Here is a 21,472-nt window from a genome sequence, read left to right as displayed (position 1 = left end):
CGTGGCTTGACTCCGCGGCTTGAGTTCAAAATGTAAGTTTGGGGTGGTACGTAATCGAAGCGCCAGGAATCGGGTCAGAAGCTGAATTCTGTTATCTCTCCCTCTCCCAGGATAATCTGAGCTCTTATCTTCCACCAATCAAACTCCGCCTCAGTTCGCGAAATTCTTGCTCGTTCTGATTATACTGTCGGCTCTACAGGGGGGATTAAAGTTAATGCTTTAGCCATCACCCGACTATTGTTCACTCTACTGGTCAGTCATGGAGGCTCTGGTGTTCGGGGTAGTGCTGCTGGGGGCAGCGTGGATCGGTTTATGTGAGGGAATTCCTTACGATTTGTTCTACTCCTATGGTTACCAGTTCGGGGATACGGTTTTAGAGCGAGGGGATGATGTTAGTTCCAATGAAGTCTCCCTGGATGTCCCGATCGTCTACTACGATCAGCGCTACAACAGTATTTTTGTGAGTACCACCATACTTTTTGCTTTTAGTCTTTTTTTTTCCGACAACCCTTTTCTTGAGATGTTCGGTTTTACAACACATTTCACTGTTACATAAAGCTACGCTAGTCGTATCGTTGGAGTTAGATACTCGGATGAAAACACTGGGAAATAATGCATTGTATACTTCCAGATTCATTTAATGCAAAAAAACCTTTAATTTTTAATCTTGAGACAACTTTGATGCATTTAGATGGCGGTATTTACATGTATGTTCATCGCATTGTACCGAGGAGAGTTCTGAGTGCCAATTGTTCGTCCCACCTGGGTGCCCCATAATCTCTCATTAGACACGAAACCTGTCATGTTTATGTAGAATTTAATGAATTCAAAATTAATCCGGGTGTCAAAACTCTTCCAGTAATTGTGTTTGTTCAAGCGATCAACACAAAGCATCCGGAAAATAAGTTTATGAACGGTTCTTTACACTAGATATCATCTACATGCAGCTGTTCCGGTATAAAAAGCGGCTAATTACAAATTCAGGAGGATCAAGAGAAAATAGTTTGGGTAAATTTGGTGAAAGGTAGAGTTTTTGTCAAGGGTAATTGATATATATTTAACACAAGCCAATCATTGGTAGAACTAGCTGCAGGACTGTAGCTTCCGGTCTGAAAAAATTCGGATGGACGACCTGGTCCCAGGTCGTCCATCCGAATTTTTTCAGACCGGGAGCTACAGTCCTGCAGCTATGGTAGGACAGTATGTGTAAACTGTTTGTACAATTCAATTTCAATTTCAATTTCTTTATTTACCAATTAAGGGCCCTCAAGGGGCAACATGAAGACTGTTGACATACAACATCCAATGAACATAAATGTAGACTTCTGTCTCTCAGTGTCTCGGAGTGGCTCCCCTCCCATCCTATAAATTTTGTACACTGATATATGGTATGCTGACCAGACTTGACTCTACGTCAGTTTGTTAGTGTAAGAGAGATTGATAATTTGTTTCTGCTGGGGTTTGAACTTGGTCCTCAGGCATGCACTCCACACCAAGGGCAATGGAACATGCGACTATTGCCACCACAATTATTTTGCAAACAATTAATAAAAAACTTGAAAAGTTTAAGACTAATAACTTTTTTTCCATAACAGAGATCGCCGTCTTTATTGATTGAAGTAGCGAAGAGTGAACTCTGTGGTTTACATAAGCAAAACGGTGGTACGTGTATAAATACCTGTTTCTGGCATATGTTGACAATGGCATCGATGACAATAAACAGGACATTTAAATAAGATATATTTGGCATTAAACAAATATCAATGTTCCCAAGCTTTGATGGTAATAAGTGGTAAGTAATAAATGGGTTATCGAAGAACATTACTAGTTACGTAGTTAAGTTAGTTTGTAGTTGACCTATAAATATGGTTTGAATTATGACCACATATAAATTAAATTAGGTCAATTTAACTGCAACCCTGTAACAAATATAATACCATAGTACTCTAAGAGTGACGTCATATTCATAATGCACATAGAGAGACCTAGAAGATGTTACTAAATTTTTTTAGCTCACATATTAGATTCACCAGTACCCCTATTTTTTGAAGACTAAAAACTACATGGCCTACTACTAGTCTACAAAGATCATGTAGACAGGGTCCATGTTATTTCTCATTACAAAAAAAATAAAATTGTGGTTTGCCAATGAATTGGTAGATTACAAAGCCCAGATTTATATAGCAGTGTCATATACATGTATATATATAATTTTTGATACATGTAGCAAAGGGTTACGGTCTGCTCCTCTCCTCTCCAATTTTGGTGTTGCAGACATGTAAACACCTTGGCTACTGAAGATGTACATATACCGGTATATGTTATACAAGTTTTTCTATTTTTCTCCCCGGGATAGCAATGTTTGTTTTTCATCCAGTTGTACACTGTGACATATAATATTTGTGTGTGATGGTTTTTAAAGTAAACTGCTAAATGTAGTATAACGCTGAAGAATGACCCATTGGAGTTGTACAAACTTATAAATTTCAGAGATTTTTTTTGTTTTCAGGTCAATAATAATGGGCACTTATCATTTGATTATGAGGTCCCAGTGTATCTACCCACACTGCGTCTGGGATCTAGGTACAAGTTAATCGCAGCGTTCCTGTCTGACATTGATACATCCGCTGCAGGAAGTGTTTATTACAGGTTCGTCTTCAGTTCAGGTGTAGCGTTAAATTAACATACTGTAGAATTCAGTTGTAGCTAAATTACATGTATAGTCTCTGGATCTATCAGGCTAATTCTTAAGTTTTTCAATCTCCTTAGAATGATGTTGAACCTGAATTGACTCAATTTCATCCCATAAATTAAGCAGCTTGAATAGCTTTAATTTTTAGAATTTTAAAGTTTTTCATATTTTTCATTTAGAATGTGATTAAAATGCTTATTGTTTTATTGTCTGAAAAATTTCACATTGGTAAAACAACTTCATTATAGAATCTTTCATAGTGAATATGAAATCCAATTAATTTATTATTCTGTCTTAATGATCTCAGACAAACACAGGATGAAAACTTACTGGAAAGAGCCTCCTCTGATGTCAAAGGTCATTTCCAAGGTTACCAGGATTTCAAGGCCACAGGCCTCTTCATTGCTACTTGGGAAGATGTGGGATATTTTCCTGCTAATAGCACTAAGGTAATTGTATAATATTGTTGTTTTTCATTAAGTCAGCTTTGAGACAATTTGTGTTGATTATTGGCGATTTCACCCTAAGTTAGACTTTGGAGTCCAGCTCCCGATGTTCCAATCTCATCTGCTTGGTAATATGTGAATTTTTTTTTAATTTATCATGGATTCTGGGCAGTGTTTGGTATTCAGAAATATTTACAATGGAACATAGGCTTAATTTAAAAATTGATTTGTTTGATGTACTCTGACCGACCCATCAAAATTGTCCCTACCCAATGTCTTTTTTTCAGCATTTTGAATTTGATTTTTTTTTAATTGATTGTCCATGTCATATTAAAAACACATTTAAATCATTAATAATCAATAAATATTGAATTTGTTTAGCTTTCTCAGTATAGAAAACAAAATAGTTTGATTATCAGATTATCAATGTGCAAGAAACAAAAAGAAAAAAGAGCTACCTACCTACCCACTATGAAAAATTTGGGACAGAGTACATCAAACATATAAATTATTAACGCAGACCCTAGACCCAGGAGGGAGGGAAGGAAATTTGTTATTTTCAAACTTGAAGTTTAACCAATTAAAAATTGGTAAAAAATAAAGATCTTCATATGAAAAATAAATTTCTTCATATTTTGCAACTAAAATTTTATCAGCAGGAGGTATTTCAATGAGACAGGAGACAAGTTCAAACAAAGAAAACTGTATACTGGGAAATATGCGCACATGTTTTATTTTTGCCCTCATTGTCAGCGGGCGAATTCCATTCATGCATCCATAATATCTCTTTTAACACAATTGCATCTGGGCGAATTCAAGAAGGGATGAAACCGTTTGTGCATGAAGAAGCCCCCCCCCCCCCCAAAAAAAAAAAATCAAGGGGCAAAAATATCACTGTATGTATACAGTAATTTAATTTTAGCCTTACTTTAAGAGAAATGACACAGATTTTTTTTATGCATTCTAGATATAGGGAATATTTAGTTTCCAAAACGATTTCCTCATTGATCAAGTTGACAGAGGACAGGCAATGGGTGAAAAATGTTACACTTGTGTATCTGATACTGATGCCTATACATAGGCCTGACAATGATTAGATTTTGTTAGATTAGTTGGTGCAATATATAGAGGTGCTCTCTTTCCCCCCCCCCCTCTCTCTCTCTCTCTCTCTCTCTCTCTCTCTCTCTCTCTCAGGATATTATTTAAACATGTAAGTGAAGTATTTAGAGGGAGGAGATTATCTCTAATCTTGTATAAACAATCTTTCCATCATGCTGAGTTCTCCAGTCCCAGCATTCACTGGATTAACATTAATCCTACTCAGTGTTAGCATTCTTTGGGTTGAACTTTTAAATATTGGATGTGCTGCGCACATATGGAGTTGTATCTTTTGATATGTGGGAGTAGGGATCTGTGCCACTGTTTACAACTAACTAAAGACCAAATTTATTTACAGTGTACTAATAACCTAGATTCTTTCACTTACCAGTGATGCTGTTGAAATGTAATGGTATACCAGTACTAGTAAATGGTTTTGTATAGATTTTTAGGAATCATTTCATGAGACTTGAAAGATCAAAGACTAAGTTGTTGAGTTATTTTGTAAAACCCCCCTCTGTCTATATCCTGATACATTGGTCAGCAGGAATGTACAGGGTCAGGCTAAAGTATTGTGACTCTTGTTTATAACACCCCCCTCCCCCAATGCAGACATTCATTGGAAGTGTGGTTTATATATTTATATGTTATCTGTTATAATTTTTGCTTTTCATGAAATGGATGTAAAAATAAACTGCTACTTTGGTGTTTCCGTGAACAATACAGTTTGTTAATCTCGCGACACTTGAGGTTGGAGAATTTTAAGTGTTTTACACTGAGTATCTGATGTGTTTGATGAGAAGGTATGGAAACTGATCTCGCAGCCAACATTTGACAGATTTCATACCATACAATATGAATCCTAACATTCCTATAGGGTTACAGATAAAGGGTTACAGAACAATAGATAGAAAGTTTCTTGATATTAGGTCAGGTCATGTTTTATTTGTTTTTGGATGACTGTCCATAATGTTATATAGTTATAGAATTTTTTTTATTTTTTTTTTAAATTGTTAAAGCTTTGGTAGGTTTTTTTTCTAAATGATTATTTTGATTGAAGTTATACTATCAAAAGATGGATGAAATCTTTTTTGACTGGTTCCCACACTGTTAGAGTAGCTAGGATACATCTGGAGGTGAGTTACGCTGTCAGTGATATCGGCCGATTCCTGGCAGTTGTTGATTCAGGGCGTGTGGCCATTGTTAGGATCCTGCAGTCAGTGAATACAATAATCACCTCCTGTCCATTATCACACGGCTCTACAAGCTATCAGCCAATCAACAAGCTTGTTAACACTGATCGTCAGGGGGAGATTACTTCTGACAGCTTTGTGAGCAGACTCAGTCGAAAACTCATCAATGTCCATAAAACTGGTTAGAAAGCTCATTAATGTCCATAAAACTGGTCTTCTACATTCTCCCAAAGCATGGGAAATTTTCAAATTACAATACTGTGAACATCTGGTGGGAATATTGAGCAGAGAATTCCAAAAAGCTGTATCAAATTAAAGATCATTCTTTTTTTAATTTTTAACGGGGTAAGAAATTCATTTTTTTTCTTTTGATAGCTAAACACATTCCAAATAGTTCTAGTATCGGATGGATCGGATACCTTTGCCATACTTAATTATCTGGATGGAGGCATTAACTGGATCACGAGTGAGGGCAAATTAGGAGATACAAATAAGGACCCCCCAGGCCAAGTCGGATTTGATGCTGGTGATGAGAAGAGAGCCTTTAGGATTGGGAAATACAGTGGAAAAAGTAACGCTGATGAAGTAGCTACGTAAGTGTTAAAACTTCTGAGCTAGCTATGTACGAGTCAGAACTACCTGGTACATATGTAGCTATGTAAGTCAGAACTTCTGAGCTAGCTATGTATGAGTCAGAACTTCTGAGCTAGCTATGTATGACTCAGAACTTCTGAGCTAGCTATGTATGAGTCAGAACTTCTGAGCTAGCTATGTATGAGTCAGAACTACATAAGTAGCTATGTAAGTCAGAACTTCTGAACTAGCTACATAAGTGTAAGAACTGTTTAACTAGCCATTTTGATATCGATGCCTCTAATTATACACCACACAATGAATGTTTTTAGACCCATCCATCCCTCAGTCAGTCTGTCCTGGGTTTTTTTGTAAGCACAACTCCTTTACTGCTGCAAGGAATTTCATAAAGCTTTGTAGATATTACAATGTCACAATGTGAAAATCCGATTCTATCATTTTTCTGGGAATTTCGGCCCTTTTGAACTTGCAATTTTGGTCCTATGTTGAATATGATAATGAACTGTTTATACGAGCAACTCCTTTTTCACCTCTGTAAGGAATTTGATAAAACTGTGTAGGTACGAATATTTAGGACACAATGTACAGATTTGAATATTACCGGAAAATTCAGATACCTTATTTTTTTCTGAGAATTTAAAGTTTTGTGGTTGACAAAGGAATGGATGAGCGTATTTTTAGGTTTTTGTCTAATGATTTTTTGCAAGTTATACTCTTTATCAAGTTTTTTTTATTATTTAATGCATACCCTGCCATTAATTTTGTGTAGCATTGTTAAGTAACGGGGAGTGTGAGGTAAGTAAGCTTGCTCACTTTTTCTCGCATTATCACCGGTGTGAGATCGGTTTGTCCGGTGTGAGACAGCAGTGTGAGATTTTTCTGTCTTACACTGTGTATAACTACGCCGTTTTAAAACGTAAACAAACGTTGTCTGCTATAGGGAAATGCAAAATAGTGCATTGAGATTATCCATTAAATAATTTTGTTGCATAATTAATTACAATTTTTCATATTTTAATTGAAATAATTGTCGTATGCTTTCATTTAACTTGCACTATTTGAAGCACGCGGAGGGATAAACCGAAAGTAATCTTTTGAACGTCACAACAGAAAGTTGTCAAACATCATTTTTTTAAGCTAATATAATGCGAGAAAAATAATCATTCATTATAAACTCGTGTTGGATAGTGAAATTCCACCGAGGGGCCAAGATTCACGGTCTAGGACTCGGCAAAGCCTCGTCCTAGACAGTGAATCTTGTCCCCTCGGTGGAATTTCACTATCCCACACTCGTAATAATGAATGATTCTATTATTCTTTCATCATCTCTGTAAGTGTTGAAAGGCTGGAACGAAGCTGTCTTGTTCTTAACTTCAGTGATAATGACAGTGTTATCAAATGAGGATGAGTGGGACTCTGTTTTATGTAAGATATAACATTCAAACAATTTCTTAAGTTGGCTGTAATTGATCTGATTTACTGTGTAGTGCCTCCAATGTGAAGGTCCCGGGTCAATGGATGTTTAACATTGGTCGATTAAATGGAGGGGACATCCAGGGGCCGACATTCAACACGGAGGACAACACCGGAGGTAACCGACTCTAATTTTTATATTTGTACATGCTATAGTAGCATGAAAATTCTTTGGTCTTATTGTTTTTTTCCCCCACTTCTTCTTGTTGGTCTGTCCTTTGGTTTTGAATTATCAGTATTTGTACCTACTAAGGAATCATAAAAATTCATTGATATCTCAGTATCCCTCACAAATTAACTTCACCAATATATTATTAATTTTACATTTAAGAAAAACTACAAAACCACACCCCTACCAATTTTTGAAAACTCACAAAAATTGCCCAACACTAAAACCAGTTTTCAAATTCAGAGTATTTAAAATGCTTTTACTCACTGACTCGCTGTAAATTTCAGTGGTGATCTTTGAGCCCACCCTGGGGGGTGAGACTTGCACTGAGGGAGCCAAGCAGTGCCACCTTAATGCCAAGTGTGTGGACTACACCGGCGGATACTGCTGTAAATGTCTGGATAATTACTATGGCAACGGGAACACTTGTCTGGAGAATGGTAAGTAGTTGAAGATGTCACTATACAAGTGTATGGACAGACATACTAGTGTATGGACAGCTATACAAGTGTATGGACAGATTTATTAATTTATGGACAGCTTTCCTAGTACATGGACAGCTAAAATAATTTATGGACAGCTTTCCTTGTATATGGACAGCTATACTAGTACATGGACAGCTATACTAGGATATGGACAGCTATACTAGTACATGGACAGCTATACTATTACATGGACAGCTATACTAGTACATGGACAGCTATACTAGGATATGGACAGCTATACTAGTACATGGACAGCTATACTAATACATGGACCGGTATACCAATACATGGACAGCTATACTAGTACATGGACAGCTATACTAGGATATGGACAGCTATACTAGTACATGGACAGCTATACTATTACATGGACAGCTATACTAGTACATGGACAGCTATACTAGTATATGGACAGTTATACTAGTACATGGACAGCTATACTAGTACATGGACAGCTATACTAGTATATGGACAGCTATACCAATACATGGACAGCTATAGTAGTACATGGACAGCTATACTAGGATATGGACAGCTATACTAGTACATGGACAGCTATACTATTACATGGACAGCTATACTAGTACATGGACAGCTATACTAGTACATGGATAGCTATACTAATACATGGACAGGTATACCAATACATGGACAGCTATACTAGTATATGGACAGCTATACTAGTACAGGGACACCTATTCTAGTATATGGACAGCTATAGTAGTATAGTAACAGTTATACTTGTACATGGACAGCTATACTAGTACATGGACAGGTATACCAATACATGGACAGCTGTACTAGTAAATGGACAGGTATACTAATATATGACAGCTATATTAGTACATGGACAGCTATACTAGTGTATGTACAGCTATACCAGTATATGAACAGCTATACTATTATATGACAGCTATATAAGTACATAGACAGCTATACTAGTACATGGACAGCTATACTAGTAAATGAACAGCTATATTAATACATGGATAGCTATACTAATACATTGACAGGTATACTAGTACATGGACAGCTATCCTAGTACATGGACAGGTATACCAATACATGGACAGCTGTACTAGTACAGGGACAGCTATTCTAGTATATGGACAGCTATACTAGTATATGGACAGCTATTCTAGTATATGGACAGGTATACTGATACATGGATAGCTATACTAGTACATGGACAGCTATCCTAGTATATGGACAGGTATACAAATACATGGACAGCTGTACTAGTACATGGTCAGGTATACTAGTATATGGACAGCTATTCTAGTATATGGACAGGTATACAAATACATGGACAGCTGTACCAGTACATGGACAGCTATCCTAGTATATGGACAGCTATACTATTATATGGACAGCTATCCTAGTATATGGACAGCTATACTAGTATATGGACAGCTATTCTAGTACATGGACAGCTATACTATTATATGGACAGCTATACTATTATATGGACAGCTATCCTAGTATATGGACAGCTATACTATTATATGGACAGCTATCCTAGTACATGGACAGCTATACTATTATATGGACAGCTATCCTAGTATATGGACAGGTATACTAGTATATGACAGCTATCCTAGTACATGGACAGCTATACTATTATATGGACAGCTATACTAGTACATGGACAGCTATACTATTATATGGACAGCTATACTAATACATGGATAGCTATACTAATACATAGACAGGAATACTAGTATATGGACAGCTATACTAGTACATGGACAGCTATACTAGAGTATGACAGCTATATTAGTTCATGGACAGCTATCCTAGTATATGGACAGGTATACCAATACATGGATAGCTATCCTAGTATATGGACAGCTATACTATTATATGGACAGCTATCCTAGTATATGGACAGCTATACTAGTACATGAACAGCTATACTAATACATGGATAGCTATACTAATACATAGACAGGAATACTAGTATATGGACAGCTATACTAGTACATGGACAGCTATACTAGAGTATGACAGCTATATTAGAGTATGACAGCTATATTAGTTCATGGACAGCTATACTAGTTCATGGACAGATATTCTAGTATATGGACAGCTATACTAGTATATGGACTGCTATTCTAGTACATGGACAGCTTTCCTAGTACATGTACATGGGTATAGTCCACTAATGCATTTTCAATAGGCGGTAATGTTAACATTAGGATTCATAGCTCCGGCCCTAATTTTCGTTCAACAATGAGGGACCTCTTGAATGAAAGCTTATCAAATTGTCTCTTTCCTGTTAAAATATTTAGGTTTGAAGTCAGATTCGTTTTCTGGCAAGTTGGATCTGTATTGAAAAACTCTGAAAATGAAAGTAAAAGTAGGGAGTTTCTCAGTTTTGGAAAGGGTGTACATCAAACAATTTCAATCCTTTTTTTCAAATGATAATTCAATTTTGACACTTGTTTTTAAAATTGCAAATCCTCTTTTCTGACATGTGTCAAGCATTCTGGTTTAAAATGTCCCAATAAATGTATATACACTCTGCAAGTATAGGGACTATTTTTCTTTAAGGCACTACTTTGTTGTCCTACCGATTCTAAAAATAGAGTGATATAGCCACATGGACAGCTATACTAGTGTATGGACAGCTATACTAATTTATGGACAGTTTTCCTAGTACATGTATATGGACAGGTATACTAATACATGGACAGCTATTCTAGTATATGGACAGCTATCCTAGTATATGGACAGGTATACCAATGCATGGACAGCTGTACTAGTACATGGACAGCTATCCTAGTATATGGACAGGTATACCAATGCATGGACAGCTGTACTAGTACATGGACAGCTATTCTAGTATATGGACAGCTATAGTAGTATAGTAACAGTTATACTTGTATATGGTCAGCTATACTAAGTGTCATTGTATTTCAGGAGCACCTCAGAGACTCAATGGAAAGGTGTATGGAGAGCTGAATGGTTACACCATTGATAATCTGGACATGCATGTGTACATCGTGACGAGGGACGGACGGGCCTACACTGCCATCAGCCGGATCCCCACCCAGCTGGAGGGAAATATGCGGTCCCTGGTCACCATCGGTGGAATCATGGGATGGATGTTCGCTCTGCCCCAGCACCCAGACGCCAAGAACGGATTCATGCTGACCGGTAACACAATGACATTTATTGGGGCTTTATGCTAGAGCTTTTTAACACATTATAATTGTTAGTTGTTATTTAGTGCATAGTGTTTTAGAATGTTATTTTCCATGTATGTAAACCATGTTTAAGTAGGACATTATAAATAATGGCTGATTAGTAGATAGTGATTATGTGTTGTATCTGATGGTTGTTTGTAGGTGGAGTACTGAACCACACAGCTGTGATGACCTATCCATCCGGGGAGCAGGCTCAGATTACACAGCAGTTCTTTGGACATGACACCCAAGGTCACATGAGGCTGGAGACCCAGGTCCAGGGTAGCGTCCCCACAGTGCCCCCTAATTCCACCATCACCCTGGGGGACTACACTGAGGAATACCAGCGGGTCGCACCAGGTAGGGGCACTCAGGGGGGTTCAAGTGGGATGCCAAATTATGTAAAGGTGTTTCAAAGAGGAAATAATCATTTCTAAGGGAAGACATCTGCTCATTGACCTGCACATTGTTATATTTTCTTTGCCCCAGAATTAATTGTTAAGGCCATCACTTAAATTGTATGGTACATTGTATCAAAACCCTAAAGTGATCCAAAAACTTTAAGAAGCATTAGGTGCTTAAATTTTGCATGTATTATTTTAAGAAAAAACTAATTTTCTGACATTAAACCTCAGAAAATTTAGTTGCAATTTTTGAAAAAAATATAAAGTTCAAAATTATACAATTTTGGGTACAAATAATATTTTTGTAATTCACCTTGTAAAACCTTAATGTTCATCCTATAAGCATTTTTGCTTTAAGTAATCCTTTGTTGTGCAATTATTTGATTACATATCAAGGGTAACTGGCCTTTATTGTGTGATTACCTGACTATGTTTCTGATTAACTGGACTACATTGTGTGAATATCTTGCTACGTTTCTGATTATATGATTATCTGATTACATTTCTGATTAACTAGCCTTTGTCATGTGATTATCTGATTACATTTCTGATTAACCAGCCTTTGTCATGTGATTATCTGATTACATTTCTGATTAACCGGCCTTTGTCATGTGATTATCTGATTACGTTTCCAGGACATTGGAAGTCAACCTCCACGAGCCGCTACGTGATGAACGGGGTCACGCGTCAGTATCAGCTGGAGCAGACAATCATGTTCACCGAGTGTCCCCACAACACAGACCCCCAGACCAGCGTCCTTCGGCTGATGACCAGCAGGAACTACCTCAGCTTCGAGGAATCCCAGAACATTGTCCGCTACATCATCACTGGCAAAGTTGGAGTTAGTCAGTCAGGTATGTTTGTAACAGGCTTTTTGATTGGTTAAGTTTAACACTTACAGTTATTTTGTGGATGTCAAAATTTCTTGAGCAAAAAATTATTAATCAGCATGGCATTATGTCTAAATTTTGTACAATTTAATTCAAATTTTTTTTACTATTTGCCTCAAATTTTGTATTTGATGAAAGAGAATAGAAATTTAATGAATGAATTTAATAGCTTCAGAGTTGATGTCCATATAAACAGGATTGAAACACAGTTAATGCTCTTTTTATTATCTGTAACAAAGTTACTAATGCATAAACTACCCAATCCAGTTTATGATTATATAACATTTTGTAGCTGTTAAATTCATTACATTCCATACAGCAAGCAAGAATTAAATTACTGCCTCCTCAGACTGATGACCAGCAGGAACTACCTCTGTTTATTTTACACATGAAAGATATTTTGGTCAAATGTTGCATATTGTTGTTGAAAAATCATGTTACAGAACATATACTAATGAGAGGAACCTGGGAGTACATGTTTTCTCTTCATGGCCCGTAGAAAAGTGGGAAAACTCTAGAACAAGGTAGTGGTTGTTTATAATGTTAAATTTTGACTATATTTTTGGACAGGTCTGGATCCTTGCATAGATGGTGCTGCTAGTTGTCACCAGTACGCTGAGTGTATTCCTAACGGGGACAACTTTGAGTGCCAGTGTCGCACTGGTTTTATCGGGGACGGCACAGATTGTCAAGGTAACTAGGACCACTAGTTTACAGATAGGACCACTAGTTTACAGATAGGACCACTAGTTTACAGATAGGACCACTAGTTTATAGAATCCCAAAGTAACTTGAACTACTGATATTTTTAAGACTCCTGTGAAATAGGTCCTCCAGGTAACAGATGGTTAAGGTAACTAGGACCACCAGTCTACAGATTGTCACTGCCAAATAGGACCACTAGTTTTGTCGAGAATCATTTCATGAAAGTTCTCCATTTAACAGAATGTCAAGATAAAATAACTCCTTGACTTCCTGATTATTTATCTCATCTGAATTGTATCAATAACTCCAGATAATCACCTGATTCTGTGTCCAACACTTAAACAGATAGGAGATGTTGATCTCATTTTGTACTCTGCTCTCTGGCTACACTTGACCTTGATTATACAGGAAACTAGAAAAGTTCAGATATATTAATGATGTTGATGATTTTTAGATGTGAATGAGTGTACAGACAGCCCCTGTGATGTGAATGCGGACTGCTACAATTTGCCCGGCTCCTTTGAGTGTACCTGTCGATTTGGTTTCACTGGAAATGGTCTACAATGTCAGCGTAAGTAAAGAACAAAGATATCAGTCTATAAACCTTTGGTTTGTAGGGGAAGTATTAGAGGAGTTGATATTTTACATTTTGTCCTTATCTGTAGGTGAGGTGAGATTGTGTGGAGACGATGTTTGTCATCCAAACGCTCGCTGTGTCTTCAACAGTGATATCGGGCGGCCAATGTGTGAATGTAACTCTGGTTACTATGGGGATGGAAAAAACTGCTCAACTCTAGGTTTGTTATGAATTCTTATGTCTAACAAAACTTGAAGTTTGAGGTCTCATTGAAGAATTGTATTCAAGTTATCTGTCAGATATTTAATGTTTGATTGTTTTTCAGCGTTTGAGTGTAACGAGGCCCCCGAGGTCTGTCACCAGGATGCTCAGTGTATCTACGACTTTCAGGAGCAGCGCTATAAGTGTGAGTGTGGGGAGGGGTTCAGTGGGGATGGTCTAGTGTGTCAGGCTTACAAGGACCAGTGCGACCGTTGCCATGCCAATGCCACCTGTGTCTTCAACATCAACACCTTCACTCACACATGTCAATGTAACCCAGGGTTCACAGGGGACGGCAGATACTGCTCTTTCATTGGTCAGTATTTCAAATTCAAATTATGCTGGTCACACAAGAAGATTCTTTGTTGAGAATTTATTTAATAATCAATATTTTTGTTATATAAAAACAGTTAAAGTTAATATGTTAAAGTTTTATTAATATGATTCATTCTTAACAGATATAAATATTTATGCAGAATCTTAAATGTATTAGAGCCTTATCATGTTTTTAACAATCTGTTCTTGTCAACCACAACAGAATTTGAAGTTTCTGTAGCTGTGAGAAATATTGTGGTATAAGAAGCTTTACACTCGTTTCTTGTTTTTATCAGATGTCCCAACTGTCTGTCGGCTGTGTAGTGAGAACGCAGAGTGCTTGCTCGATGTCTCCAGTCAGGAATTTACGTGTCAGTGCCGCTCAAATTACCGTGGTGACGGATTTAATTGCACTCAGGTGGATTGCCGTACTGAGCAGATCTGTGATCCTAATGCAGACTGCATGTATGACCCATTCGAATTACGGGACCTCTGTCTGTGTAGAAATGGTTTCACAGGTGAGTCTGTTACCCTGGCAACAGAAAGCAGCTGAAAGGAAAACTGACATTGCATGTCTCTTATTTTATTAAGATTAGAGAATTGCATGCAATTTGATGTGTCATTAGACATGATATCAATGCTCCTTAGTGTTGTAAATGAAACCTTTGTCTGTGGTGTATAGTTAGTTAATCCTTTGTCTGTGGGTTTGTAGGGGATGGACTTACCTGTGAACCTGAGGGTTGTGAGGTCTACAATGACTGTGATGTCAACGCCCAGTGTCTACCTGACCCTAGGTATACCAACAGGTACGCCTGTCGCTGTAACCAAGGATACCGAGGGGACGGGAAACGGTGTGAACAAGAAGGTGGGTGTTACCAAAGGGAAATACATAGTTATCAAAGATTGTTATATCCTGCCTTTATGTACTCATATTTGCATATGCATTGTTCTTTCTCACTGTAAGTCCATACGGAGGAACTGCAATTATATTTCTATAATCGCAATTGCTCTGTCTGTATACTATGACGTCATAAAGGTGTGATGTCATATACTTTTCCATGACGTTATAAATTAAAACAACTATTATATACGATACATCATATGTTTTTCTCCAACTCCATAAAATTGATGTATTTAATATTAAAACATGTCTTATAATAACATTTTAAAGGAATTACTGTTATAACATATCATTGATTCTGTTTACAAATCCATGTGAATTAAAATGATACATTGCAGTCTGAATGTTTATTTTTTATGCAATAGCTAAATGTCAAGGTCTATGCTAATACAGGGTATTTGAGAGTGGTAAAATGCAAATATAAGTAATAAACAACGATTATTTAGTGAACATGGTGTTATGAATAGCAACTGCTCTGCTGGCATATTTTCCAGCTAGCGCATCAAGGAATATGCCAACAAAGCAATTGCTATTCATAACGCCATGTTCACTAAATAACGTTGTTTATTTCTTAAATGATACTGTTTATGTGAGTATTGAAATTTGGTATTGAGTTTCTGCATAATGAGCTTTGTTGACATTTCTATTCAGAGATATCCTGTAACCAGATCAACAACTGTTCGCCATTTGCCGAGTGTCTGTACAGCCTCTCTGTGGACTCCTACAGATGTCGCTGTCGTCCTGGTTACGATGGTGACGGAACATCCTGTATCCCAAGTGGTAGGCGATATATAGTTTACCAAGTATATTTTATAGCACTTACAAATATTTTCCCCTTTGTAAATCATAATGGAAGACAATCTTTAATTCAAATTTAGAAATAGTATAATTATGACATTGCATAGCAATGTCTCCTAGGTTTACTATTTCATGTGATAGAACATGTTTTTTAATTCATGTATATTAAATCATTTATATTTATTAGGTGACAATTGCCAGAGAAACCCTTCTGTCTGTGATGGAAATGCAAACTGTGTCTCCAATGGAGACATTTACGTCTGTCAGTGCAACTCTGGTTTCCGTGGTGATGGCAAGATCTGCTACAGTGAGTATGACTTTATGTAAGATAAAGTATTTAATGATGAAGCTCATTTTACTGCTGCCAAAAATACTTCAGAGATTTATCTAGTTTTTTAAAGCTTTTTATGTGTGTTTGGAGAGAATTTGTGTGGTTTAGATCTGTGAGATAACTTGTTCTGTTGTACAGGGACGAGTTCTGAGGATTACCTGATCCTGTCTCAGGGTAAGACTATCAGCCGTGTCAACATCAACCAGGAGGACGGTCCCGGGCAGCTCATCCTGTCCCAGCCCGGTGAGTGAACCAGTCAAAACCAATCAGAACGAAGGATCGGGGTCCTTTAGCCTTGTTCATTCTTCTGTGTTTTGTAAATAAAGATTATGTTTCCTTTAATTGGCAATGCTGGTTTTATGCAGTGTTTTGATTGGCTGTTACAGATCAGCTGATTGTTGGTGTGGACAGTGATTGCGCTGATGGTAGCGTATATTACACGGATGTGGTAGAGGGCAGCATTTACCATGTGGCTGCCAACGGCTCAAACCTCAACAGGATAGTATCAGGTAAGTGATTGATAAAAGATCCATCATTCTATAAAGTAATGATTCTCAATCCAATCATGATGTCGGAGGCCTAATAAACTAAACAAGTTTGCTTTGTATGTGACACTACACTTGATTTGAGGGTTAAGTCCCCTTTGTGTGGGAAGATATCTGCAGTGTGTTGTGTTTAGGATTGAATGTTCCTGTCTGTTTTCAGGGTTGAAGTCTCCCGAGGGTCTTTCCATTGACTGGGTTTCCCGGAACATGTACTGGACAGACTCCGAGCTGGACTGTATAGAGGTCTCCAGGCTGAACGGAACTTCCAGGAAGAGGCTGTTTGAGAGGGAACTAGTCAACCCAAGGGCCATAGTGGTCAGTCCACAGAGAGGGTAAGTTTGCAAATAAAATATTATTGGCAAAAGAGTCTATCTCAGTGGCTCTCTGCCTAGTTTTAGAATATTGTTGGCTAAAGAGTCTATCCCAGTGGCTTTGCTTTTTTTTTTAGCCTCAAAACGTTTTAAATTCATCATTCTGTATGTGTTTTATTTGTCTCTTAGATTTATTTTGATGGACCATTTTGGTCAGTCACATGACAGCAGTAACACACCTTGTTAATTCTTAGATATACAAGTACAATGAAGAGTATGAAAATCAGTTATATACAATTTTAATAGTGATATTTAGTACTTTGTGGTGCCTCATATGACAGCAGTATAAGTTGAGAGTAAAAGTTAAACAAACATGCACACCACAGGTGTTTAGGGATGTACAAGTATAATACAGACTTTAACACTCTGATTCTGCAGGAGGATGTACTGGACCGACTGGAATAGAGGGACCCCCAAAATCGAGGTGGCAAACATGGATGGCACCAACAGGAAGGTTTTTGTAGAGTCGGACCTACGACTTCCTAACGGCCTGACCGTCGACCTGTACTCTAGCCAGGTGTGCTGGGGAGATGCAGGTGAGTGAATTCAGATTACTTATGATAAAGGAGGGAGTCACAGAGGGTAGCCCCCTGATTCTTTTACCAATAAGACTGACATTTGCAGTGAGTTTTAAACAATGAATCTGTGTCACTGGAGCTTACGTATACAGCTTTGATTGACCAGTCTGGACTACATAAGAATAGATATGAATTTCTATATACAGTCAGAATGGGACACTTGCACTTGTAAGGTTTATTTGATAAAAACAGGAAATTTCTGCATGAAGGGGTCAAAATCTATTTGAGACACTAAGTCTGGTTGTTTTATCTTGAACAATATTCAGTTCTAATGAATGGAAGTCAATTTATTTTGCTTTGGATTTACTAGATGTTTTAATCTCTTGATTTTACAACAGGCACCAGTAAAGTGGAGTGTATACGAGAGGATGGAGTGGGGCGTGTTCTTCTGACCGACTCTGCACCTTATCCCTTTGGTCTCAGTTACCATGGGAACAACATTTTCTGGACAGATTGGTCACAGTAAGTTGAATATTGCTATTGACAACCAACAGCAGTATGTGGGATCATGCTCTCTTTCTGAAATCCTGCTACATTATTTATCCAAATTTTCAAATTTATTTGTGACTCCTAAAATATTTTCATTATGAATAATGTCGTCAAATCATTTGTAGGAAGGCGGTGATGGAGGTTAGCCGAGGAGGAAGTCCGAGGGCGTCTCTGGAGATCCCAGTAGGAGGAAATGGGCGACTGTACGGACTGACTAGTGTGACGGAATGTCCCAGGAGTAAGTGTTGTCATCCTGTTCCATGGTAGTTTTAATTTGACGACTGGCTAGAATGAGTAGAAAGATATACTGTTGATTCCTATTTAAACGCGAGGAACTAATATCTGCATTAAATAGCAAGAAGTGCATCTCGCGAATTTTAAAATCTCGCAATTATTTTCTAGACATATGTAAACTTCATGACACAAAAACAAAAATTTGGCATTCCCGATTTTATGTTCTTGCAATTTAATGGAAAACGACTGAATCGCGGAATGAAGTACTCGCGTAAAATAGGAATCTACAGTACATGTCTCATGGTAGTTTTAATTTGAAAACTGGCTAGAATTAGACGAAATACATACCTTGATATATTGACGTGCAGTTGCTAGAGAAGATTTTCTAATCTGTTTCAGTAAACAATGCTTGTTCAGTAAACAACGGCGGATGCCGATTCCTGTGTCTTCCCACACCAAACGGAGGCAGAACTTGCTCATGTCCTGATGATGTTTCAGAGGAAACGTGTAATGAGATATCAGTCATTAGAAAGAGAAAGTAAAGGTAATGTAATGAGATATCAGTCATTAGAATAGAAAATAGAGGAAATGCAATCAAAAATCAATCCTCATAAAATGTTAACAGACACTTGTCCTTAAATCAAATATTAAATATTCCTCATTGAAAGCTCTAACCAGAGAGTCAGCTTTGTAAAGTGCAACTAGAGATCAGTTTTCAGTTATTGAAAAAGAAAATACAGTAGGCTTGTTAATAGGGCTATAGTCACAAAGAATCTATTGAGAAACAAGATCAAATAAATATCAGTTCACCAGACACTGTGAACAAACTATGAATGGATCCTACCTTTGGCATTTTCATGTAATAATCAATATCTGATGATATTATCTAACTTTCCTATGCTGTTGTTATTAAGCATTGCGATTTTTTTCCTATGCTATCAATTAATATGTTTCCATTCTGTCTTTTGTGTAGAGAAGGAGGAAATGGTCACAAAATACTCGCGCCAAAAGCAGCGATGGACTACGTGTGATATGACATGAACTCGCTGAGTGCCAAACGAACTCGTATCTGTACATTAGTTGTCTGAGTGTTGTAGATGGACTCGAACTAAGAGTTATTTAGTGAGACTCTGCATGTGTGTTGTGTAAACAAGAGATAGTGAGAGATGACCACAAGTCAGACGTAGCTAGCCAGCCATCTTCATATAGTTAGGGGGAAAACCCAGACGGAACTCTATTTAGCATGTCTATATTTACTGGTAGTTTTTTTTTTTTTTTTCTATTTTGGTAAACTTTTTTATGCTCTTACTTTGTTTATGTATTTCATTGTTTAAAATTGTTTTCTTTTTTTCATATGATCATACATGAATTCTTAAGATATGTTACATCAAACTTAAAATTGGCCTTAAATCATTTATTTAAGCCAGCCAAGTTTAGAGCAATTTGTTGCCTTGATATTGATATTGGTTATATGTACATATAACATATTGCTTCATATGTATAGAAGGTACAATATTGTCCAGATAAATGGTAAATAGCTAACAAGCTTGGAGTTACCAACTATTGTTTAATAATCTCAGACAGCAGTGTCGTGTACACCATTGTGATTTGTTTTAGTGTAGAACGTATAGTTTATGATTTGATGTATAAGACTGATCCCTCTTTTCATACTAGGATCATTGATCCTTCTTTTAATCCTAGAATCAGTGACCAGCCTTCTGTCACATGACCTGCCTATCCTTCAGTGACCAATTATTGAAGTTTTAACATGATTTTTTATTATCTGATGACCAATCATTATTTTAAACAAATTGACCAATTATATTCGTTTTTAACAGAATCTTTTATTTCCCTAATGACCAATCATTGAATTTTTTGCTTATCTTGATAACCTATCGGTCCTTGGCTTCCATTGGGTACTCTGATTTTGTAGTTCACTTTGTGCCAGTTTATTAATGTTTTTTGTATGTTCCACTTTTGACCACTGCCATAAAATTCAATAAAGACCTAATATTTCTTGAACATTCTTGTCATTCTATTTTGTATCATAGGAAACTTTTGCCGATTTCCTGACTTTTTGCTCCGTGTTTGCATTATGAGAACGCTGCTGGTGTTGTAAGGTAGTGGTACTAGCATTTAGATTTCTCTCATACTAGTACTTTGTCACAACCCATACATAATTCAACCCAACAACAGTTCTGTCCTTCTCCTTTGGTGTTGGTTTTTGAAATTAGGTTTTAAAAAAATAATTATCTTTTGAGTTGTCGTTCTTCAACTACCTCCTTCCATGTTGCAAAGCAGTATATTTTTCACCATCTCTGTCTATCTCTCCGGTTTATTTGATTTGATCCAAGTTTCTGACATCTACATAAACATCTTGACATATCAAACCCTCTTTTATGATTCAATATCGGGTACTGATCACCCACGGGGGGGTTAATGTAGCGTCTTGAGAACTCGTTTTGTAACGTGAAATTTGCTAAATGACCAACTATTAAAATGGAGAAAGTTAGATGAATGTAAGGCGAATAAATAAAGTTAAGATTTTTTGTTTTGCTGTTTCCTGGCTTTGACAGAAGCGATTGACAGAATGGTGTAATATAATGTAATGCAATACAAATTGATAACGACGCCATTTCTACACTCCTCGAGCAAGTTCAAGTATCGTGCTGGCGTACTTCGGGGAAAAGAGAAATAAAAGGGTTTAAATAATTAAAGAAAAGTAAATTGCACTC

At 37.1% G+C, this 21,472-nt stretch overlaps 1 protein-coding gene across 1 annotated transcript; it reads left to right on the top strand.

The window, feature by feature from the left end:
* The first annotated feature begins 7 nt into the window (after window positions 1-7).
* On the top strand, window positions 8-20,759 carry LOC128177042 (nidogen-1-like). The gene is made up of 25 exons (XM_052843557.1): window positions 8-460; window positions 2,510-2,649; window positions 3,000-3,141; window positions 5,805-6,022; window positions 7,511-7,614; window positions 7,953-8,105; window positions 11,073-11,309; window positions 11,501-11,698; window positions 12,378-12,596; window positions 13,203-13,325; window positions 13,792-13,908; window positions 14,003-14,134; window positions 14,240-14,491; window positions 14,787-15,008; window positions 15,203-15,355; window positions 16,043-16,171; window positions 16,377-16,496; window positions 16,659-16,763; window positions 16,907-17,029; window positions 17,226-17,397; window positions 17,815-17,972; window positions 18,353-18,476; window positions 18,629-18,741; window positions 19,137-19,281; window positions 19,711-20,759. The coding sequence occupies exons 1-24, from the start codon at window positions 260-262 to the stop codon at window positions 19,277-19,279; spliced, it is 3,798 nt and encodes a 1,265-aa protein (XP_052699517.1). The 5' UTR covers window positions 8-259; the 3' UTR covers window positions 19,280-19,281; window positions 19,711-20,759.
* Window positions 20,760-21,472: the final 713 nt, after the last annotated feature.

This window comes from Crassostrea angulata, chromosome 3 (assembly GCF_025612915.1).
Source record: "Crassostrea angulata isolate pt1a10 chromosome 3, ASM2561291v2, whole genome shotgun sequence".
Taxonomy (NCBI): Eukaryota; Metazoa; Mollusca; class Bivalvia; order Ostreida; family Ostreidae; genus Magallana; species Magallana angulata.
Note: the sequence above shows the minus strand (reverse complement) of the source record. Positions and strands in the feature narration are given on the sequence as shown.

Excerpts from the sequence above, each read along its gene's own strand:
- LOC128177042 (XM_052843557.1), top strand. The coding sequence starts at position 260 with ATGGAGGCTCTGGTGTTCGGGGTAGTGCTGCTGGGGGCAGCGTGGATC. Across the intron at positions 461-2,509 it reads AGCGCTACAACAGTATTTTT|GTCAATAATAATGGGCACTT; the intron begins GTGAGTACCACC and ends TTTTGTTTTCAG. Across the intron at positions 13,326-13,791 it reads GGACGGCACAGATTGTCAAG|ATGTGAATGAGTGTACAGAC; the intron begins GTAACTAGGACC and ends GATGATTTTTAG.